Source organism: Trichoplusia ni, chromosome 3 (assembly GCF_003590095.1).
Source record: "Trichoplusia ni isolate ovarian cell line Hi5 chromosome 3, tn1, whole genome shotgun sequence".
Classification (NCBI taxonomy): domain Eukaryota; kingdom Metazoa; phylum Arthropoda; class Insecta; order Lepidoptera; family Noctuidae; genus Trichoplusia; species Trichoplusia ni.
In genome coordinates this window covers 19,866,404-19,885,376 of record NC_039480.1, presented here as the reverse complement: position 1 = coordinate 19,885,376, position 18,973 = coordinate 19,866,404, and the positions used below count along the sequence as shown (strand labels likewise).

At 36.1% G+C, this 18,973-nt stretch overlaps 2 protein-coding genes across 3 annotated transcripts; one reads left to right on the top strand and one right to left on the bottom strand.

Moving 5' to 3' along the window:
• Positions 1-1,347: 1,347 nt before the first annotated feature.
• LOC113492331 (GDP-fucose protein O-fucosyltransferase 2) lies at positions 1,348-2,976 on the bottom strand. Its single transcript, XM_026869793.1, has one exon. It carries the CDS (start codon positions 2,863-2,865, stop codon positions 1,654-1,656), a length of 1,212 nt encoding a protein of 403 aa, XP_026725594.1. The 5' UTR covers positions 2,866-2,976; the 3' UTR covers positions 1,348-1,653.
• A 136-nt stretch (positions 2,977-3,112) lies between these two features.
• LOC113492327 (alpha-centractin) lies at positions 3,113-13,940 on the top strand. 2 transcript variants are annotated; one of them, XR_003400490.1, is made up of 10 exons: positions 3,113-3,436; positions 3,721-3,785; positions 4,901-5,075; positions 5,842-5,993; positions 6,638-6,781; positions 7,685-7,850; positions 8,880-8,949; positions 9,638-9,804; positions 10,313-10,509; positions 12,663-13,940. XR_003400490.1 is itself a non-coding variant. In XM_026869786.1 (10 exons), the coding sequence occupies exons 1-9, from the start codon at positions 3,389-3,391 to the stop codon at positions 10,454-10,456; spliced, it is 1,131 nt and encodes a 376-aa protein (XP_026725587.1). In that variant the 5' UTR covers positions 3,113-3,388; the 3' UTR covers positions 10,457-10,496; positions 12,663-13,940. The 2 variants fall into 2 exon arrangements, 1 of the variants encoding a protein (XP_026725587.1); XM_026869786.1 differs by having other exon boundaries at positions 10,313-10,496.
• The last annotated feature ends 5,033 nt before the right edge of the window (positions 13,941-18,973 follow it).

Below are 18,973 nucleotides of genomic sequence, written 5' to 3'. Positions count from 1 at the left end.
TAAATTATGGGGAGTTTTCACGCGATAAGTTTAACAGTTCAGGGTTATTTCTAAAAAATGAATATTGAACCTTGAAATACTAATTTGATGTTATCTACTTACATGAAAAATCATCTAGAAAATTACTAGCTCTAATCCTCTGAATTTTATTGTATACAACGTGGAAACATTATTGCTATGAAGGTTTTATAGGTATACCCTTTAAGGGTTACCGTGGCCGCGGTACACGAAGGGTGAAAGAAGGAACATGAGTGGATTTTATTATTAGTTGAAGCTGTGAAGTCTGGTGTCATTTAATGATTTTCCATCCAAAATAAAAGGGTTTATAAATAAGCATATTGGTCAGCCAATAATTTTTTTATTATTTTTGTTTGTCCATCACGTTTCTTAAAAAAACATTCAAGCTCATACAACCTGGGAACGAAATGACGTGTAGTCGGTGGATTTCGAAATAAGGTTAAATTTTTTAACTTTGGCTGCTAGACACGAAAGTTAAGAATTTCCTTTTATGTAATCACGCTACTTAGACATTACCAGTACCAGTTAGTACTAGGTACTAAAAACAATAAAACAACGATTGTAATAAATCAATAATTTATTAGTAAAAAAACCTTTGGCATTATTATGGCAGTCACGAAATACAATTATGAACTTACAACTACAAAATATTGAAAATAGTATTAAAAACTAGAGATTCGCTAAGATTTTCAGTATTACCTAGGTACCATTATGTCGTAATTCAAGGGGCCTGCTTTCTTTCATTAAACCCCGACGAAATTTTTATTGTTTCGATAAATTGTTTAATATTTTTATTTGACTGGCCTTCTTGTTTGTTTGTCGTTCCGATAGAATTTTTGCATCTCAATTTTGAGGAACTTCAAGATAAGCTAGCAAGCTGAAAATTTCAGATTAGCTGAAATTTTCTATCATTCTAATATATATTTTTTTAATATTTATTTAACTGGCCAATTAGATTTTCTTTTTATACCCAGTCGTCATCCCTATTTATTTTTTATACCACCTGGCTTAACTTTTACGTCTTTACAAAGTTAAATATTCCTTCTTCTTTTCATATTGTCATTTTGTCCCTAATTTTACAGCTAATTACAAATTATTCAATGTTTGTTCTTCTGTCAGTAATTAAATATTTATCTACATTTTTATGCAGGTAATTAGTTTATTTTAAAATATAACTTCTGCTTAGACTTAGAAATGAAATGAAATTATTTATTCTGCAAATAGGATATTTTTTATCACTTTTACATGTCTTTTTTGAGAACGATGGAGCCGACATTTCCTAGCTGACTACCCTAAGAAGAAATGTCGAAACAAACTCAGGGGTCGCAGTCATGTTAATTATTATGTACTTCTATTTGATATTATGCATTCTTAATAATTATTTTATAGATATGAAAGTCGAAAATCTAGATATTAAACTGTTTGTTCTATTTTTTTTTCTCTACACCTATAGCCTATTATGATAAATTTATCTACCCACTGTAAAAAAAAAATGTATGGTCACCATAGCATATGCATGCTGTGACAGACACCTACACAGAAGAAAACTATTCTTATTTTGCATCAAATAGTTTGGTTCAAAGGAGATAGCATAATTAAGTTTGTAAGTATCCAATAGAGGGTACTTAGCAGTATTTAGTTGACAATAGTCCACTTAGAGGGCTTTTCGCAAGGTCCGGTATCTGGACATAGTCTGTTGAACGTAGTACTGCTTTTAAAGCCCAAAATCTCCCTTTCTTCTTGTATTCTAAACGTAAATGTACTGTCATGGGTACCGATAAAGTATGCAGCATGAGAGCATATGATTTGATCTATAATTGCTATCCCTCCGTCTCCGTAGTCATCTATAATTGTAACTCTTGGTAAAAAGAAGTGTATTTCGTAACCATGAGTGGTTAAATCCTTTTCTAAAGTATTTAATTCGGACATTGATGCGTCAGTTGATATGAATATCTTTTTTATGTGCGGTCGTTTTTTAAGGTAGTTGTGTATTTGTGTTACTGTGCCTGCTATTGTTGGTACATCATTGCCACGGCTTCTAGCAAAGTCTTGACGTCTCCAATGTACGCTGAGATAGTTGTTACATAGTTCGGAATCACAATTTAAATATTGTACAATATAATTTTTGGCAATTTGGTTTAAATCTTTGTTGAATTTCATGCTTTTGCGGCAGTCCCAGTAGACCTTGGTACCGTAGTTGTCATGTAAAGGTATTTCACCATGCCCAAACATTATCTTCGTATTATGCGGGTGTAGAGCAATAAGCTCCCACAGTTTAGATATCTTTCCTTGAAACTTTACACATAAAACCTCTTTGACAGTAACATTTTTGTATCCCCAGAATTTTCCCTTATGGTTACATTCACCGACAATCTCCCATTTCTCTTCGAAAACACCATTTTCGAAGGCGTCCTCGTAGTTCTCCAATATAAACAAGGTATCTATTTCTAGAACCTTCTTTTTCGTTTTACGGAACACTTCCTGTAGTTCCACGACTGGCGCGAAAGATTTTAAAGCGTCTAACTCAAAGAACTTAGCCCATGGCTTGGGGGGAAATTTTTGCGATTTCCAATGATAAAGGTTATACCAAGGAGGCAGAACAAGCTCCCAATTGTCTTTGCCTTGCTTTTGTGCCTCAGCTAACATTATAGCGAACCGCATATAGACATCTCTGCGTAAATTAAAACCTTCCGGCGGATTCACATCGTAAAATATCTGTTTTTTACCGTAGTTCACTTGGACTTCGTTTTCGCAGGATTTCTTGTTGATATCACAGTATTCGCTGTCTCCATTGGCTCTGGCAGCAGTTATAAATAAAAAAGGAAATAGTATATTTATAAAAATCATATTTAAACTTACAAATTAATTAAATGCTGATTGCGGAATCACTGAATGTTTATAAAGTTTTGACATTTCTTTGTTGACTTGACAAGATCGACCACACGTTTATCAACGTCATGATTTATTAAAATAAGTTTTAAAGTAAATCAACAAAATCAAATCAAATTGCTGTCATTGTTTTATAATTTATTATTTAATAAGTTTAAGTTTAGTAGAATATTTTATGTTTTTCCAATAGCATTAATTAGGGTGACCGTCATATTTTTTTACCTACGGGAACACCAAAACACTGATGTCATTTCACGAAGTTCCAGACCTTCAATTCTTGTTACAATTTGGTGCTTTAGAAGGAGATGGAGCATAGACATCGAACATGTGTTAGACAAGAACAACACAAATGATGTTCAATATCCGGCAGTCTTTATACTTACGTCGCGAGTGAAAAAACTTACCCGAATGTGGAATTCACAATAGTGAAAATAATAGAAAACTAAGCTAAATAGTTAATTTGTAACCAAATCTATATAAAATGGAGTTAAACGATGTTATAGTGAATCAACCCGTCGTTATCGATAATGTAAATACCACCGAATTTAACAAAATGTTCCCTTTTATTTTCAGGCGACGAAGCAAGTTTTTCCTGAAAAATCATAATAAAATCAATAAAATATCCATATTAAATTACTGAGAGACTAATCATTGATCTGATTGAACATTTCTTTATTGTTTATTTACTTTCTTTCATACATTAGCGAAGAAAAATGACTCATCCCACGTATTCTTTGCCCATATTAGTGTCATGTACCATTTTACGTCAATATTGTTTGAATGTGTATATTTAGTATTGCCGGTTTTTAACAGGGCTCCGGAGTGATCAAAGCGGGCTTCGCCGGTGACCAAATACCGAAATGCAGGTTCCCGAATTAGTAAGTAGCACATATATTTTTTATGACCACCTTTAATGCCTTTTTCCATGGTAAATTGAGCATAGAAACTATCTTAGCTATTTTCTAAGGTACGGTTTATTGTTTAATTTAAATGTGATGTACAGACAAAAACATAATTGTGTTTATATAACACAAGAAATAGATTTGAATGTACACTTTGCTTTTTACAGTAAAATACATAAGTATGTACTTACATACCATTTGTACGATCATTTGATCATCTAATGATCATTTTAGATGATTGTTTTTTTCTAAACCAGCACCTTTCCCTCATTTTTTGTAGGAATAGGCTTTGGAAAGGACGAAGGTTCAAGATAAATTGTATAAAAAAATATTTTTTAATTAAAAAAGAAACTATACTGATCTTAGGTTAAAAATAATAGAAAAAGCTATAGGTTATCACGTGACTGACATAGCTATTGCCTACTTCATTGTTCAATCAGATCACTACCTCACAAACTTTAATTCTTTACAAGATTTTTTTCGGATTTCAGGTTCACTCATAGTTTGTTATGAAGATCTTTTCTTATTTTTTGTACTATGTTAATCTGTTATCTGTATCTGTACCTATTGAAATAAAATAAAATAAAATAAAACCTTCTCTTACCAATTACACGGTTATAATGCACATAGCTTAAAATTATTATTTCTTAGAAATGATTTTTTCCAGATCAATTGATGTTAATATAATACAGATTACCTATGCAGCACTGAAAATTAATAACTCATAAAAACTTGGTAACTACCTTGAATTGAGTTTATTTAGTTAAGGGATATTTTCCAAAATTCAGGATCTGTTCAGATGTTCTTTTAATGCTGTGCTAAAGAAATATATTTTGAATTTATAAGAAAATCTAGATTTTACCTATACCATATTTTCTTACCATGTTTGGCCAATCACTTGTCCTTCCGGGATCAAACAGGTTTTTGTATTGATCTAATCTTCAAACTATAGACTGATCTTTAAAAACAAGATGGAAAAAAAAACCTTGAGTTACTGGTGATGGGCTGCCTTTTCCGTACGTTGGCTCCAAGTCGGCCCAAATTGCATCAGGTATTGCTCCTATATTTATTTGTGTCTCCAAATGTTACAGTATCGGACGACCGAAACACGTCCGCGTGATGGCAGGAGCGTTAGAAGGAGAGCTGTTTGTGGGTCCCCGGGCTGAAGAGCACCGAGGCCTGCTCAGCATCAAGTACCCCATGGAACACGGCATCGTCACAGACTGGAATGATATGGAACGAGTGTGGAATTATATCTACAGTAAGGTGAGGTTTTATCTGATAACTCTTCATTAAGTGTTTTTGCCTTCTGTTCGTCGCAGCTCTGCCCATCAGAAGGATACTTATAGTTGCAAATTATTACCCTAACTAGCTATTGCCCGCGACTTCGTTCGCGTGCTTAGAAGATGCTCTATGTCTATTAATCATAGCATGATGGTAGATATATATCCTATAGCCTTTCTCAATGAAGATACTATCTAACACTGACATATTTTTTCAAATCCACCACTAGTTCCTGAGTTTTTAATCTTACTCTACCACTCTCTGTTACTTTTACTCTTCATCTTTTTTTTGACGACCTCCGTGGTCGAGTGGCGCACGCACCGGTTTCAAGGTGTCGCTAGCTCTGAGGTCCCGGGTTCGATCCCCGGTCGGGTCAATGTAAAAATGCACATTTCTACATTGTCTCGGGTCTGGGTGTTTGTGGTACCTTCGTTGTATCTGAATTCCATAACACAAGTGCTTTAGCAACCTACTTTGGGTTCAGAACAATGTATGTGATGTTGTCCGCATTTGTCCGCATCTTTCGGTGCCCATGCCGGTGTGAACGCCGACCACGCAATATTCTTCAAATTATAAAATATTGTTGTTTTATTTGATAAATAAATAAATAGAATATCTAACTTAATTGGTTTAGCCGTTTTTGCGAAAATCCAACTCACGACCTCTGGTATAGCAGTCAAGGCCACCAACCACTAATTTACCAGTCTTATAAACATACCATTTTACACCCTCCACGTTACCCCCACAGGATCAGCTGTCCACATTCTCGGAGGAGCACCCTGTCCTGCTGACGGAGGCGCCGCTGAACCCTCGCCACAACCGGGAGAAGGCGGCCGAAGTGTTCTTCGAGACCTTCAACGTGCCCGCTCTGTTCCTCTCCATGCAGGCCGTGCTAAGTTTGTGAGTCATCAGTGAATATGCTGATTTTATGTTTCTGAACTGTGCTTATGTGTTTTCTTTATATCATGTGTAAAAAATCGCGGTAATCGCGGAGTTTTAAATATTTTCAAGAAGAAGAAGAATAAATTTATTTTTATAAACAAATTGTTGAATAAACATATTTTTTAAGATCAATGTATTAAACAAATCAGAATTTGCGCTTACTTTGTCACTACTTTCTTAAAACTTATCGTCTAAGAATTCGGTAATAGAATAGTAGGCTTTTTGTATTAGAAAATTGTAAAGTGAACGTTAATTTAAACGGCGTCTTTATCATTTTTAAGAGTATATTTCACATTTCTCTTGTAAAATTTTTCTTCGTACTTATTATCTTAGTTGATGATAAAAAAATAATAATCGCGCCTAGGGGTATTTTACGTGGGATACATGAACTGGGCTCCTTTTGTAAGACGACTAAAATCACCGTGTATAATTTATTTTTCGTATAAGTGACATTCTAAGCTTTCTCGCTGTGGAGGATTTTTTGGGTTAAAATGTTGCCAGAAATTCGCCGACTCAAGTAGCGTCTCACGATAGACTCACGTCCATCTTGCTCCTGCAGGGTATATTCTTTATTATTATTATATATTCTTGTTTCCCAACAGATACGCGACAGGTCGCACTACCGGCGTGGTCCTGGACTCGGGCGATGGCGTCACTCACTCCGTACCCATATACGAGGGCTTCGCGATGCCGCACAGCATCATGAGGGTCGACGTCGCCGGCAGGGACGTCACACGATATCTCAGGTATGGGCTGAAGTACTGAATCATACCGGGGTTACTGTGACCCCGGTATTCCAAGGGCAGAGGAATTAACATGGGTGGGCTTTAGACGGTAAAAGTCTGATGTTGCCATCCGCTCAATTAAAAGCAGAAGTTATTTACTAAAGCAATAGGGATGACGACTGGGTATAAAAGGAAAAAATCTAATCAGTCCCTCAGTTAGATAATTGAAAAATATGAGACACGTAATGTTTCCCTTTTCAGAAAAACTGGAATTGACAAAGATTAAATGCTTTGAAGTTTAACAGAGGGGGCTTGTGACGTAACGATATGGTAAAATATTAAATCGTGACGTCACGCGTAAGTTTCATTCACTGTAATTTGGTCAATTTATGTTTGCGGGACGAATTAAAAATACGTATCCATTATTATACAGAAAAAAGAGTGCGTGTAGCCGCTACACGCGATAGTAGTAAAACTTCTTTGCCGTTCTATGAGATGGCAACAACAATAATGATTAAATTTAAGATTTTTTACAAATTGTTTTACAAAAATGTTTGGTTAATTTCTTTATAAACTATATATGGACAAAATTTAATATATTTAAAAACCGAATGGTACAGAAACGTGACGCCATATTGTCCTAACAGACTTCCGTTGCATTGCCGTCCAGTTACCTCGTAGTAAAAAAAATATTACTTAAAAAAAATGTATTTTCTTTGTTCTGATATGTATTTTAAATGTTTTAATGTTGTACACCTGCAAATGTAATTTATCTGGTTTCTCTCTTGCCAAGGTTTGTTGGAAGAAAACCCATTGCTGGGTTAAGCTCGCCTTTTGTACCCACTTTTATGTTATTTTATATTATTATAAGTATCTGTATACAATAAAGAATTAAACTAAACTTTAAATACCCTCGCCCCTCAGACTCCTCCTCCGCAAAGAGGGGGTGAACCTCCGCACGTCCGCGGAGCTGGAGATAGTGAAGTGCATCAAGGAGCGCGCCTGCTACCTGTCTCCCAACCCCCTCAAGGAAGAGACCCTGGAGACTGAGAAGGCGCAGTACACGCTGCCCGATGGAACTGGCTTGGAGGTGGGAACATTTTATTAATACCACTATAATATTTTAACTAAATTACTAATAATAATATATCCAACTATAGTTACTTTATGCGGATTAGCTCGTGGCTAAGCATGAGTGAATCGATCACAGGTTAAGCTACGCTTGACGCGGTGTGCGGGTGTTTTGGAAGGCACGTCATTGTGTGTCCCGGCTGTTATTCATACATCTTTGACAGTTACAGGTAGTCAGAAGCTTGAAAGTCTGACAACCAGGCTAACTAAGGGGTATTGTGTTGCCCAGGTAACTGGGTTGAGGAGGTCAGATAGGCAGTCACTCCTTGCAAAACACTGGTACCTAGCTGAATTCGGTTAGACTGGCTTTTAGCGTCAACCTAAGATCGATCAACTTATAGTCCGATTTTTAATTCGAGGCTGTAAAATGACATTTCCAGTGTGGCAGGTTTTTAATTCCAAATAAATAGTGATGTGTTAGAATCGACTTATTACAATCAAAACTTAGTCAAGCTTACATTTTTTATTCAGATATCAAATTAGCGCTGTATAAAAAAATATATTTACGACAATTAATCAAAAGACATGCACGGTGACTGTTTTTAAATGTAAAAAAAAAAATATTAATTTAAATTTATAAAATTAAAGCCAAATGCGGTGCTGGTATAAGATGAAGCACCTTACCATGCAAGAAAAGTCGAGCGCATCCAACTCCAAACTGGATGAATTCTGACATTATGCAGTGGTTGGATGAAAAACAAATTTAATATCAACTTACAATTATAAAAGCTCAATTAATAGAAATAGTAAATTTTTGATACATAATAAATTAATAAAGCATGACTAAATGTCATCGTCGTAGTAAGATTTCCAAACATCACTATTGTAGCGGGTCACCCTTTTTTGTATGAATGACAGTTGCCATTGTCATTTTACTGACTCGAATTAAAAATCGTACTATATGCAGTTATAGCTTAGCTACGAGCTCCTCATAATAATTGATTCTTGTGGAAAATAATTAAATATGATTGTTTGTCTAATCCCACAGATTGGACCAGCCAGGTTCAGAGCACCAGAAGTATTGTTCAGACCAGATCTCATCGGTGAAGAGTGCGAAGGTATGTTAATTATATAAATAACTAGCTGTTGCCCGCGACTTCGTCCCCGTGGGTAGAAGGATAAGTTATGATTTACATATATATATTTTTGTGTTGAATGGTCTATTCAACACAAAAAGAATATTTCAATTTGGACCAGTAGTTCCTGAGATTAGCGCGTTCAAACAAACAAACAAACTCTTCAGCTTTATATATTAGTATAGATAATTAAATCACTGAAAATACGGCCGCGTCTTGGCTTGAATTTTGTAAAAAGCGAAGTTTCTTTCAATATACATTGGCTTTTTAAAGTTATAGGTGTGGGAGGGTTGTTAAAAAACTCCTATTTAAATGCATAAAAATCTAAATTAATAAAAATGAGTCTTGGTAAGGTCCTAAGACAAGAATGGATGAACCAAGGCCCACGGAAGAATTAAATACCTAATAATAAAAAAATAATTATTATAAGGGAGGGTAATTAAAGTTGGTAAAGGTCAAGGTTACATTTTATCCCGGCATTCCCACGAAAAAGTGGGCTACAGGCAGTTATATATATTTTTCCCACCACCCAGCACCCTTGTACATCTTTTCCTTCCCGTTATCTATAACTATTAAATAAATGAACAAAATAGTGCGGTCTCGACCAAAAATCCCTCCCCCTTCTCCCCTTGTCTCCCCCTGTTCTCTATAACTCAAGTCTCTCCCCCAGGCCTCCACGAAGTCCTGATGTTCGCAATCCAGAAGTCAGACATGGACCTTCGTAAGGTGTTGTACCAGAACATAGTCCTGAGCGGCGGCTCCACGCTGTTCCGCGGCTTCGGGGACCGGCTGCTGGCCGAGATCAGGAGGCTCGCGCCCAAGGATATGAAGATCAGGGTGAGTCATATGGCCTTTCTTTTTGTTAAGGCGGGGGCATCCTCATGGACACCTACTCCCTCGGGGGAGGGCATGGCTAGTGTCAGACTCTTACTGACTAGACCTGAACCGGCGTGCTACGTCATCCGCGTTTTTGTGTCGGTGTATGACAATGCGTTGCGATCCTTCATACACGAGTCTATGTGGCCTAGCGATTCTATGCATGGATTTCTAGGTATGAGGGCCCGGTTAGATCTTACCGCAAGCAAATTACAAATGTGCCTTAACAATTGGCAATTAGGTAAAGCGCCTTGTCTTTAGTTTAAGCATTGTCCCAATTCATGCAGTCTTACGTCAGGTTGTTCAAAATCGTTTTTTTTTAAGATTATAAGATTTTTTCTTAATTTTTTATATTTATTTGTAAATGTTTGTCAAATGAATGTCACCAATGAAGCACCACGTTGTACATTGATTACAAATCACATTTAATCAGTGAGAAAAATACTTAATCCACCTCTTCCCCCATCAGATCTCAGCGCCACAAGAGCGACTCTACTCAACATGGATCGGGGGTTCCATTCTCGCCTCCCTCGACACTTTCCGCAAAATGTGGGTCTCCAAGCGGGAGTACGAGGAGGAGGGACACAGGGCCGTCCATCGCAAGACCTTCTAGAAGATTCTAGAAGGTGCTGGAATGTTCGAGAAGCTTCTAGGTATTTGTACGATGTGAGGAAAGACCGTCACCTCTTAAAGACTGTTCTGGAGTGTAATTTACTTATATATATAGGCTTGTCTATCCGTTGGTTTTAATACATTTGTTTAGGTACTGAAATTAAAGTTGACAATTTTGGTGTATTTTCAATAGACTTTAAAAAGGAGGATTTTAAGATGAATTAAGAACCTTTATTAAATGATGTAACGGTTTACTCACGCGTATTTATCGGGGTAGCCCGACTAGTTTCGGACCCAACCGGAGTCCTTAATCATGAGCAGACGCGGCGGGATCGCGAGTCGAACTCATGATTAAGGACTCCGGTTGGGTCCGAAACTAGTCGGGCCACCCCGATATATACGCGTGAGTAAACCGTTACATCATTTAATAATGAATCATTCTCACGACAGTTACTATCAAAATTAAGAACCTTTTTTATGTTTGTTGCCGCGGAACTTCGTACTGGATGGACCGATTTTGTTGATTCGTTTTTCATTTAAAGTGAAATAACTGTCTTTTGGTTCTATAAAGATTCATTAAGTTTGTCTTAGGGCCGATTTTTCAATCGCCTGATAACTTAACGTATTGACAGCTTTTGTATAGAAAATTGTATTTTCAAACGACCATATTTATTCCTCAGATAAAAGGTAACTGTTGATTGACAAAATCGTCTCTTAGTAGTTTCTGTCTGAAGTCAGTTGTAGGTAATTGTTGTTAAAATATTATCGTATAAAAACGCTAATAAAAACCAATGTGAAACAGCAATAAAGATTACCAAATCAAATATATCACTTAAGTATAACAGTCGTTTATTTATTTAAAATGTGTTTATATAAAATATACATCAAATTTTACCTTTTTTTAAGTACCTAAACAAATCGTGTATTTCATCTATAAAAATATTTAAGTATGTTTATCAGTTGTCTAGTACTCATAGCACAAGCTTTGCTTAGTTTGAGACTAGATGGCGTCAGTGTAAGTTGCGGAAAAGAGATGCCACTATGCGCTCTGTAGTCTTCTCTCTCGCTTCCACAACTTACTTAATATATAATATTACTGGTTGGACCAAAGAGTTCTTAGACAAATGAATTTAATACAATTGTTCACAGTTTGTCAGATCGCTCCTATAAGGTACTTAGGTACTTACTAAAATCTAAAAATATCCGTTTAGTCCGTTAGACAGATTTACAAAAGACATTAAATTTTATATGGTCAATCAAAAATGAAATAAGACTTCGTGTGACGTCACTTACTAGTACGCTTTTTACTAGCCCTCACTACCATACATTTCATGTTATCATCTTAAGTGCTCTTAATCTTCTTTACTTTAATTTCTTTTGGAAATCTGTCTGTCTGACTAAATAGATTTTTATTATTACATAGATTTAGGGCCGATTTTTCAATAGCCAGATAACTTTTATTCGATGAATATGTTTGACGTTTTGACAGATTTCTTATAGAAAATATGTCAAGCGGCCATATTTATTCTTCAGATAAAAATTATCTGACGATTGAAAAATTGGGTCTTAGTCAAAAATCCTATTGGTTCTTGTACTTACATCATCATAATAGCAATTTCACATTGTCTATGATACTCAAATACTTTGTAAGAATATCAATTGTCTACGGACTCAAGCTTGGTCCGAAACGTTACGTAAGTGTTCATAATAAAAAAACTATACACGGTGATTTTTTAGTCGTCTTACAAAAGGAGCCCAGTTCATGTATCCGACGTAAAATACCCCTAGGCGCGATTATTATTTTTTTATCATCAACTAAGATAATAAGTACGAAGAAAAATTAAACAAGAGAAATCTGACATATACTCTTAAAAACGATAAAAACGCCGCCGCCCGCGCCCCTCACCATTGTTACAAGGCTCGGACTTCACTCGCAACAGAGCTGTGTTTCTAAAAAACTACGAATTGCATCATAATATTGAATAAAAATTGCATTTTAAATTTATTCAAATCTCATAAATACCTATTTTTTTATCATGAACGTGTTCTAGTCATTGGATACATGAACTCGGCTGCTTTTGTAAGACGACTAAAAATCACGGAGTATATATCAACTACAACGGCAGCGGCAGGTATACTATCAAACTTGCAATAGCAATGCAATATTTGTATGATTCTAGTGTGAAAATTTCATTTTGTTATTTCAGTTGGCACGCCGGCAATAGAACTGCAAACCGAGCCTGAAGTCCGATTGCTGTTCAATTGCAGTTGGCGTGCAATTGAAGTGCAATTTGCGGTTAGATTGCAGTTAAAATGCGGTCTCGCTGTCTAAAGTCTTAGCGTTATTTTTTAAGTTAGATACACACAGCCTATATAATGAAGTCTTTAAATTTTTAGATAGAGATGCAGCTATACAGACAGATAGCGCTGTCTCTTGCATAAAGCTCTTTATACAAGTGTCGACTGTCATATAAATTCTATATGTGTGTATTTCACGCAATGGTTTCTTATGTAGTCGGGTAAAAGCCCCAATTCAGCTATTTACAATGGCCGATGAACGGAAATAGGTTTAAAATGACACTATTCGTATTATTTTAAGCATTTTTACACAGTAATTGGAAATTCAGTACGGTCAATACAGTGAATTTCCAATAATTGTGTTAGCCAAATGACTGCACGGAAAACCGAGTGTTTGAGGTCACCACGCGTCGTGTCGCGGCTTCGAACCCCTCGTAGGACACGTATTTATGTTCCTAATCCACGAATGCTTGTCCTGAGTCCGGGTGTCTTTGTGCATGTGATTTATATGTTCGCTACACAAGGATTAAATTCCTAAGTGCACGAGTCGTATTATAAAAAAAAAATACTTAAGAGAATAGTAATTGTTTCAAATTTAATCCAATTTCCATTCATTCATCGGCCATTGCAAATAGCAGAATTGGGACCCTGATGCCTCTGTTATAAAGGGCTTTAGTGATATCTAAAACTATAATATCACATATAAATCTGTGTTTTATTTGTAAAGACAATATAATTCCAATAATAAATATCATTTAAAATTAATATGACTAAGGGCCGATTTTTCAATCGCCGGATAACTTTTATTCGACGAATATATTTGACGCTTTGACAGCTTTTGTATAGAAAATATGTCAAACGGCCATGTTTATTCCTCAGATAAAAGTTATCTGACGATTGAGAGATCGGGCCTTAGTCGTTCGCATTTTTTGAATACCTCACGCTTATAGTGAAATGCATTTTTGTAATTTGAGTTTCAGTTGAATATAACAGTATTTTTTTGTTAATTTGTATAAATTAACTTATGTTTGATATGGCGGATAGCAGAGCGGTTGAGGTTACCACACTGAACCCTTTTTGCGTGTCGCGGGTTCGATCGTCAAGCATTTGTGTGATCCACGAATGCTTGTCCTGAGTCTGGGTGTCTTGTGCATGTGACGCGAAATAAGGATTGAGTTTCAGGACAAACATTCATGGATCACAGTACAGATTAGTATCGTCCGACTAGTTCGACTCGCTTGCCGCGTCAGCTCATGATTAAGGACTCCGGTTGGGTCCGAAACTAGTCGGGCGATCCCGATAAATACGCGTGAGTAAACCGTTGTATCAATAATAAAGTTACTAAAAAATCGGATACGCCGTCTTGTAATTAATTCGCAAGTTCCCATCATATAAGACAATTAATTGTTTTTTCATTTCTATAAATATCATTAACACAAAATTGTTTCATTGAACATAAAGTAATGCTTTTAGAAAAGATAAAAAAATTTAAAATATAACAACACCGCTTATTAAGTGATATATTTTATAAAGAGTGATTAAAGAGTTGGGTTTTTAATTTAAATGACCCTTGAATGGCAATTAACTTATTGTTTTCTCTAGGCATCAATTATTATATAGTATAAAACCATAGTGGAAATAAAAAATATCATTAACTTTTTTTAAGAAAATTGTTTATTGTCTGGCCTGTTGGTCTAGTGGTTACTAGCTCTGACTGCTATACCAGAGGTCGCGAGTTCGATTCCCACCCAGGACAAATATTTGTGTGATGAGCACGATCATTTGTTCTGTGTCTGGGTTTAATTTATCTATATTATGTATGTATTTAGAAATATATAAGTATGTTTATCAGTTGTCTAGTACTCATAATACAAGCTTTGCTTAGTTTGAGACTAGATGGCGTTGTCTGAAAGTTGTGGAGTATATGTGCAAATACTGGTATTTAAAATATAGCCGAACTTAATTAATCACGCTTTAATTAGCCTTGTTATGTAAAATGGCGGATTTATAACTTATATATCAGTTGCTAATTAAGATAAGCGAGGAAATTAAGTATATTTAAGACGATTCTTTTTGTATTTAAATAAATTATTTTTTTTTCGATGATTTGTTGTTTTTTTTAAACTGGTATGCTGGAGATTGTTATGTAATTTAATGCACAGATCTGTGCTTGAACAGGTAGACCAATATTATGGTAAATTGTAACGATCCTCAGGCACGGTATAGTGATGATCTGGCAAGATCGCTGGCAGGAGCTGGATGCGAGCAGCCGAAGATAGATCTCGATGGCGTGCAATCGGGGAGGCCTATGTCTAGTGGACGAATATGGACTGATGATGATGATGCCGTAAAGGGAGTAATTGCTTTTCTAGACAGATTATTTATTAAAAAAAATATTTTAATTATTTCAGTGAAGTCTGAAGAACCATCTTTCAATGCTCTGGTCGGCTCCAGTCTAGCTAGGCAATGCTAAGTACCAATTTTCTTTTTATAGTGATAGCCTATCTAGGCCTTAAATCCGCCATTTACAGTGGCCGATACTATCAAATATATTAAATATCGAATACTGTCAAATTCGATCCAATTTCCATTCATTCATCGGCCATTTTATAGAGGAATTGAGACGCTGGTCACCTCGTCTCAGGTCATCACAATACTCCTTAATAAAACTGGAATTTTCATCAGAAAATCTAGATCTAATAATACGCAGGTAAAACGCAACTGGGTAACTAGGCCTATGTCCAGCAGTGGACTACTAAAGGCTGATGATGATGATGATGATGATGATGATGAAAACGCAACGAGTCTTCATAAATAAAGGTAGCTATATTAAATCTATACTCTATACTAATATATAAAGCTGAAGAGTTTGTTTGTTTGTTTGAACGCGCTAATCTCAGGAACTACTGGTCCAAATTGAAAAATTCTTTTTGTGTTGAATAGACCATTCATCGAGGAAGGCTTTAGGCTATAAACCATTACGCTGCGACTAATAGGAGCGAAGATAGAATGGAAAATGTGAAAAAAACAGGGCAGGTATAAATAAATCATAAATTATAATCTTCTACCCACGGGGACGAAGTCGCGGGCAACAGCTAGTTTAAAATAAATATAGGTTAAGTATTGCAAAGTAACATTGTAAACATAAAGCGCTTGCTATCTCGAGAGGACTGTACAGTCACCAACAAAATTCAGTTCACACCATTTATATTTATTATCCCGATTAATATTATAAATTCGAAAGTAACTATGTCTGTCTGTTACGCTTTCACGTCTAAACCACTGAACTGATTTTAATGAAATTTGGTACAGAGATAGAGTTGACCTTGAGAAAGAACATAGGATAGTTTTTATCCCGGACTTTTGAAGAGTTCTCTTGGAAACGCGATATATCCGACCACGACGTGGGCGAAGCCGCGGCCGAAAATTTAGTAACTTATATTCCATCTGTGGTTCACACAATCAGAAATTATGAAGCGCCAGTATTTCTCAGTGAGTTAAGAATTGTTTTTTAGTATTTTTTAACTCGTCATGGCCATGCAGTTGTATTGTATACATGGATTTGTACGCATAAGGTGCAGCTTCGATCCCAACTAAGGCAAAGTGCCAATGTTTTTCTACACTCACTTATCTTGTTTGTTTGTCGTTCCGGTTGGATTTTTGAAACTCAATTTTGAAGCACTTCCCGATAAACTAGCAGGCTGAAATTTTTAAGGTAGCATCAAACCCGATGATAATGCAATTTATAACTATTCAAACAGCAATACGGATTTTGATCAAATGTAAAAACGTGGGTTTTTATATTTTTTAAATCTATTAATTATTCTAAGACACAAAGTCACCACACAATAGGAGCCAGTGGATGGACGGCGTCGGCAGCGGTGGTGAGACGATCTAAACGCCAACCGCACGGGCTGGTTCTATGTGGTCCAGGACAGAGATTCGTGAAGGATTTGGGAGTGGCCTTTGCCCAGCAGTAGGACACAGTGGGCTAGATAAAAGAAACCTGAACCTAGTCAAGGAAAACATCCATAGCAAACTTGGATTCCAAGTACCTATTGGAATCTGAAACCGCCCACAATGAACTAGCCTGGTGACCAATGCTCAATCGAGTTCTGTTTCAATGCTTTTTTTAAAGTTTCTTGCACTAAGTTATTTAATATTCTATACCACGGGGGATTTTCACAAATAGGTCACATGCGCAAAGACACCCAGACTCAGAACAAGCATTCGTAGATTATAAAAATGCTCGTCGAAAGCGAGGATCGAACACGCGTCACGTCTCGCTCAGTGGGTTTGGCGTGGTGACCTCAACCACTATCAATGCACTTTTGCTGTTGCCAGTACTTGTATCTGCCATTATTAAAAGTGTGATATGTTATCTATTGTGCATGTACTTGTCAAGTGTAATCCTACGATTGCCGCCACTTTCAAGTAGTAGCGAGTAAAGCGGCAAACAGCGATTAGATTTATAATATCAGAACGAAATAAATAAAAAATATAGAATTCTTTTTTTGACGACTGGCGCACTAATTATTCTAATCCTTGTGGAGTTTTCGCAAAGATTCAAGTCACATGCACAAAGACACCCAGACTTAGGACAAGCATTCGTGGATCACAAAAACGTTTAACCTACGCGAGGATACAACCCGAAATCGATATCTAAACATAAATGTAAAGCCCTATATATTTTTCTTATTTTTTTTTGACAGTTTAACGAAGCCGCGAAAGACACCTTGCATCAAAGGAAAACCAACATCTATTACCTATTACACTACGACTAATAAAATACGTATTAATACTTCTACTGAAGTGCTATAATAATCTAGGTTATAAAATATACCTAAGTTTACAATCAACATGGCTGAATCCCTTGAATTTAATATACATTACTCAACCTTTATTGCTTCCATAATGAACATTGAGAGTTGTTAGATTATATAGAATAGTACAATATATAGAGACAATTATGGACCCTGGCGGGCACAACAAAATTGTAGAGTAGAGAAAGAACGCTTTCTTATATATTACCAATAGGCTGAAAGTTTTGTGAGAAGAAATCTAATTAATATACAGTGCCGTATTATCCATAAGGCACTATGACCAGGGGCCCACCACGCCCGATTAAATAAAGAATTATGAAACCACGGTAGAAGCCCACATTATTGACACTAAAAGAGTGACAGTGCCTGTCTTAATAACTGTGGCCAAAGTAGGCATAAAAAAAGCTCCATAAATTTTTCACCGAATGAAAATAACTTGAAGCAAGGGGGCCCCCACTCCTTTGTTGCCTCGAGGCCTCGGGGCCCCTGGGCCCCTGGGCCCCTAGATCCGACCCTGATAATATAAGATTCAAAAGTTTTATCGGGATCGTAAAAAAGTAGCCATAAATAAAAATATAGAAATCGAAATCGTCACACCGTGTAAAAAGAAAAGGTGTCAACAAAATAAGTTTAGGAATTTATTTAATCTATTTATTTTAAAAAAAAAACATACGTCAAATCTTTCCAAATATCTAACATACGTACGAAAAAAAAAACAATTATCGGCCTCTTAACTTCTTATCATTTTACACGCGATAGTTAAATTTCATTAATTAGTTATGATTTAGTTTAATTTAAGGGTCAAATGTACAAGAAAACAATCAGATTTCATCGATTACAATAAAATGTAGTTTAAAACAGCTGTTCCTCGCGGTTTCCTTTGCTTAGTTGTCGGTTATAGCTTTAAAAACATAACCCTTCTTAAACGAATTTGATTCAAATCGGTGCAGTCGTTTAGGCGAGAAGAGGTAACAAACATACAAAAAAATATATACTATTACTTAGTAACTCAACGAAAAGTTGAGTTTCCAGTTAAAAAGTTCAAAGAAAGGACTCCTTCGTGTAATTTAAGCCTTATGTCGCGGGAGGTTTCACAAACATTCAAGACACATGCACGAAGATAGCCCGGCTCGTGAAAAGCATTCGTGGATCACAAAAATGATTGACTCCTGCGCGGGGATCGAACTGATACGTCGCGCAAAGTGGGTTTGGCGTGGTGGCCTCGACCACTCGGCTATCCGTGCACTTCATTGTCAGGTATATTCTGTTGGATTTGCCTTCAAGTTGTGTTGTTAATATCTAATCCTAATATAGAAGTTTTCTCTTATTTTGTAATAGCGTTATTTGTAATCCGTGTTAGTGTTAAGAAATAAACTAATAATATATATTATGGCGAG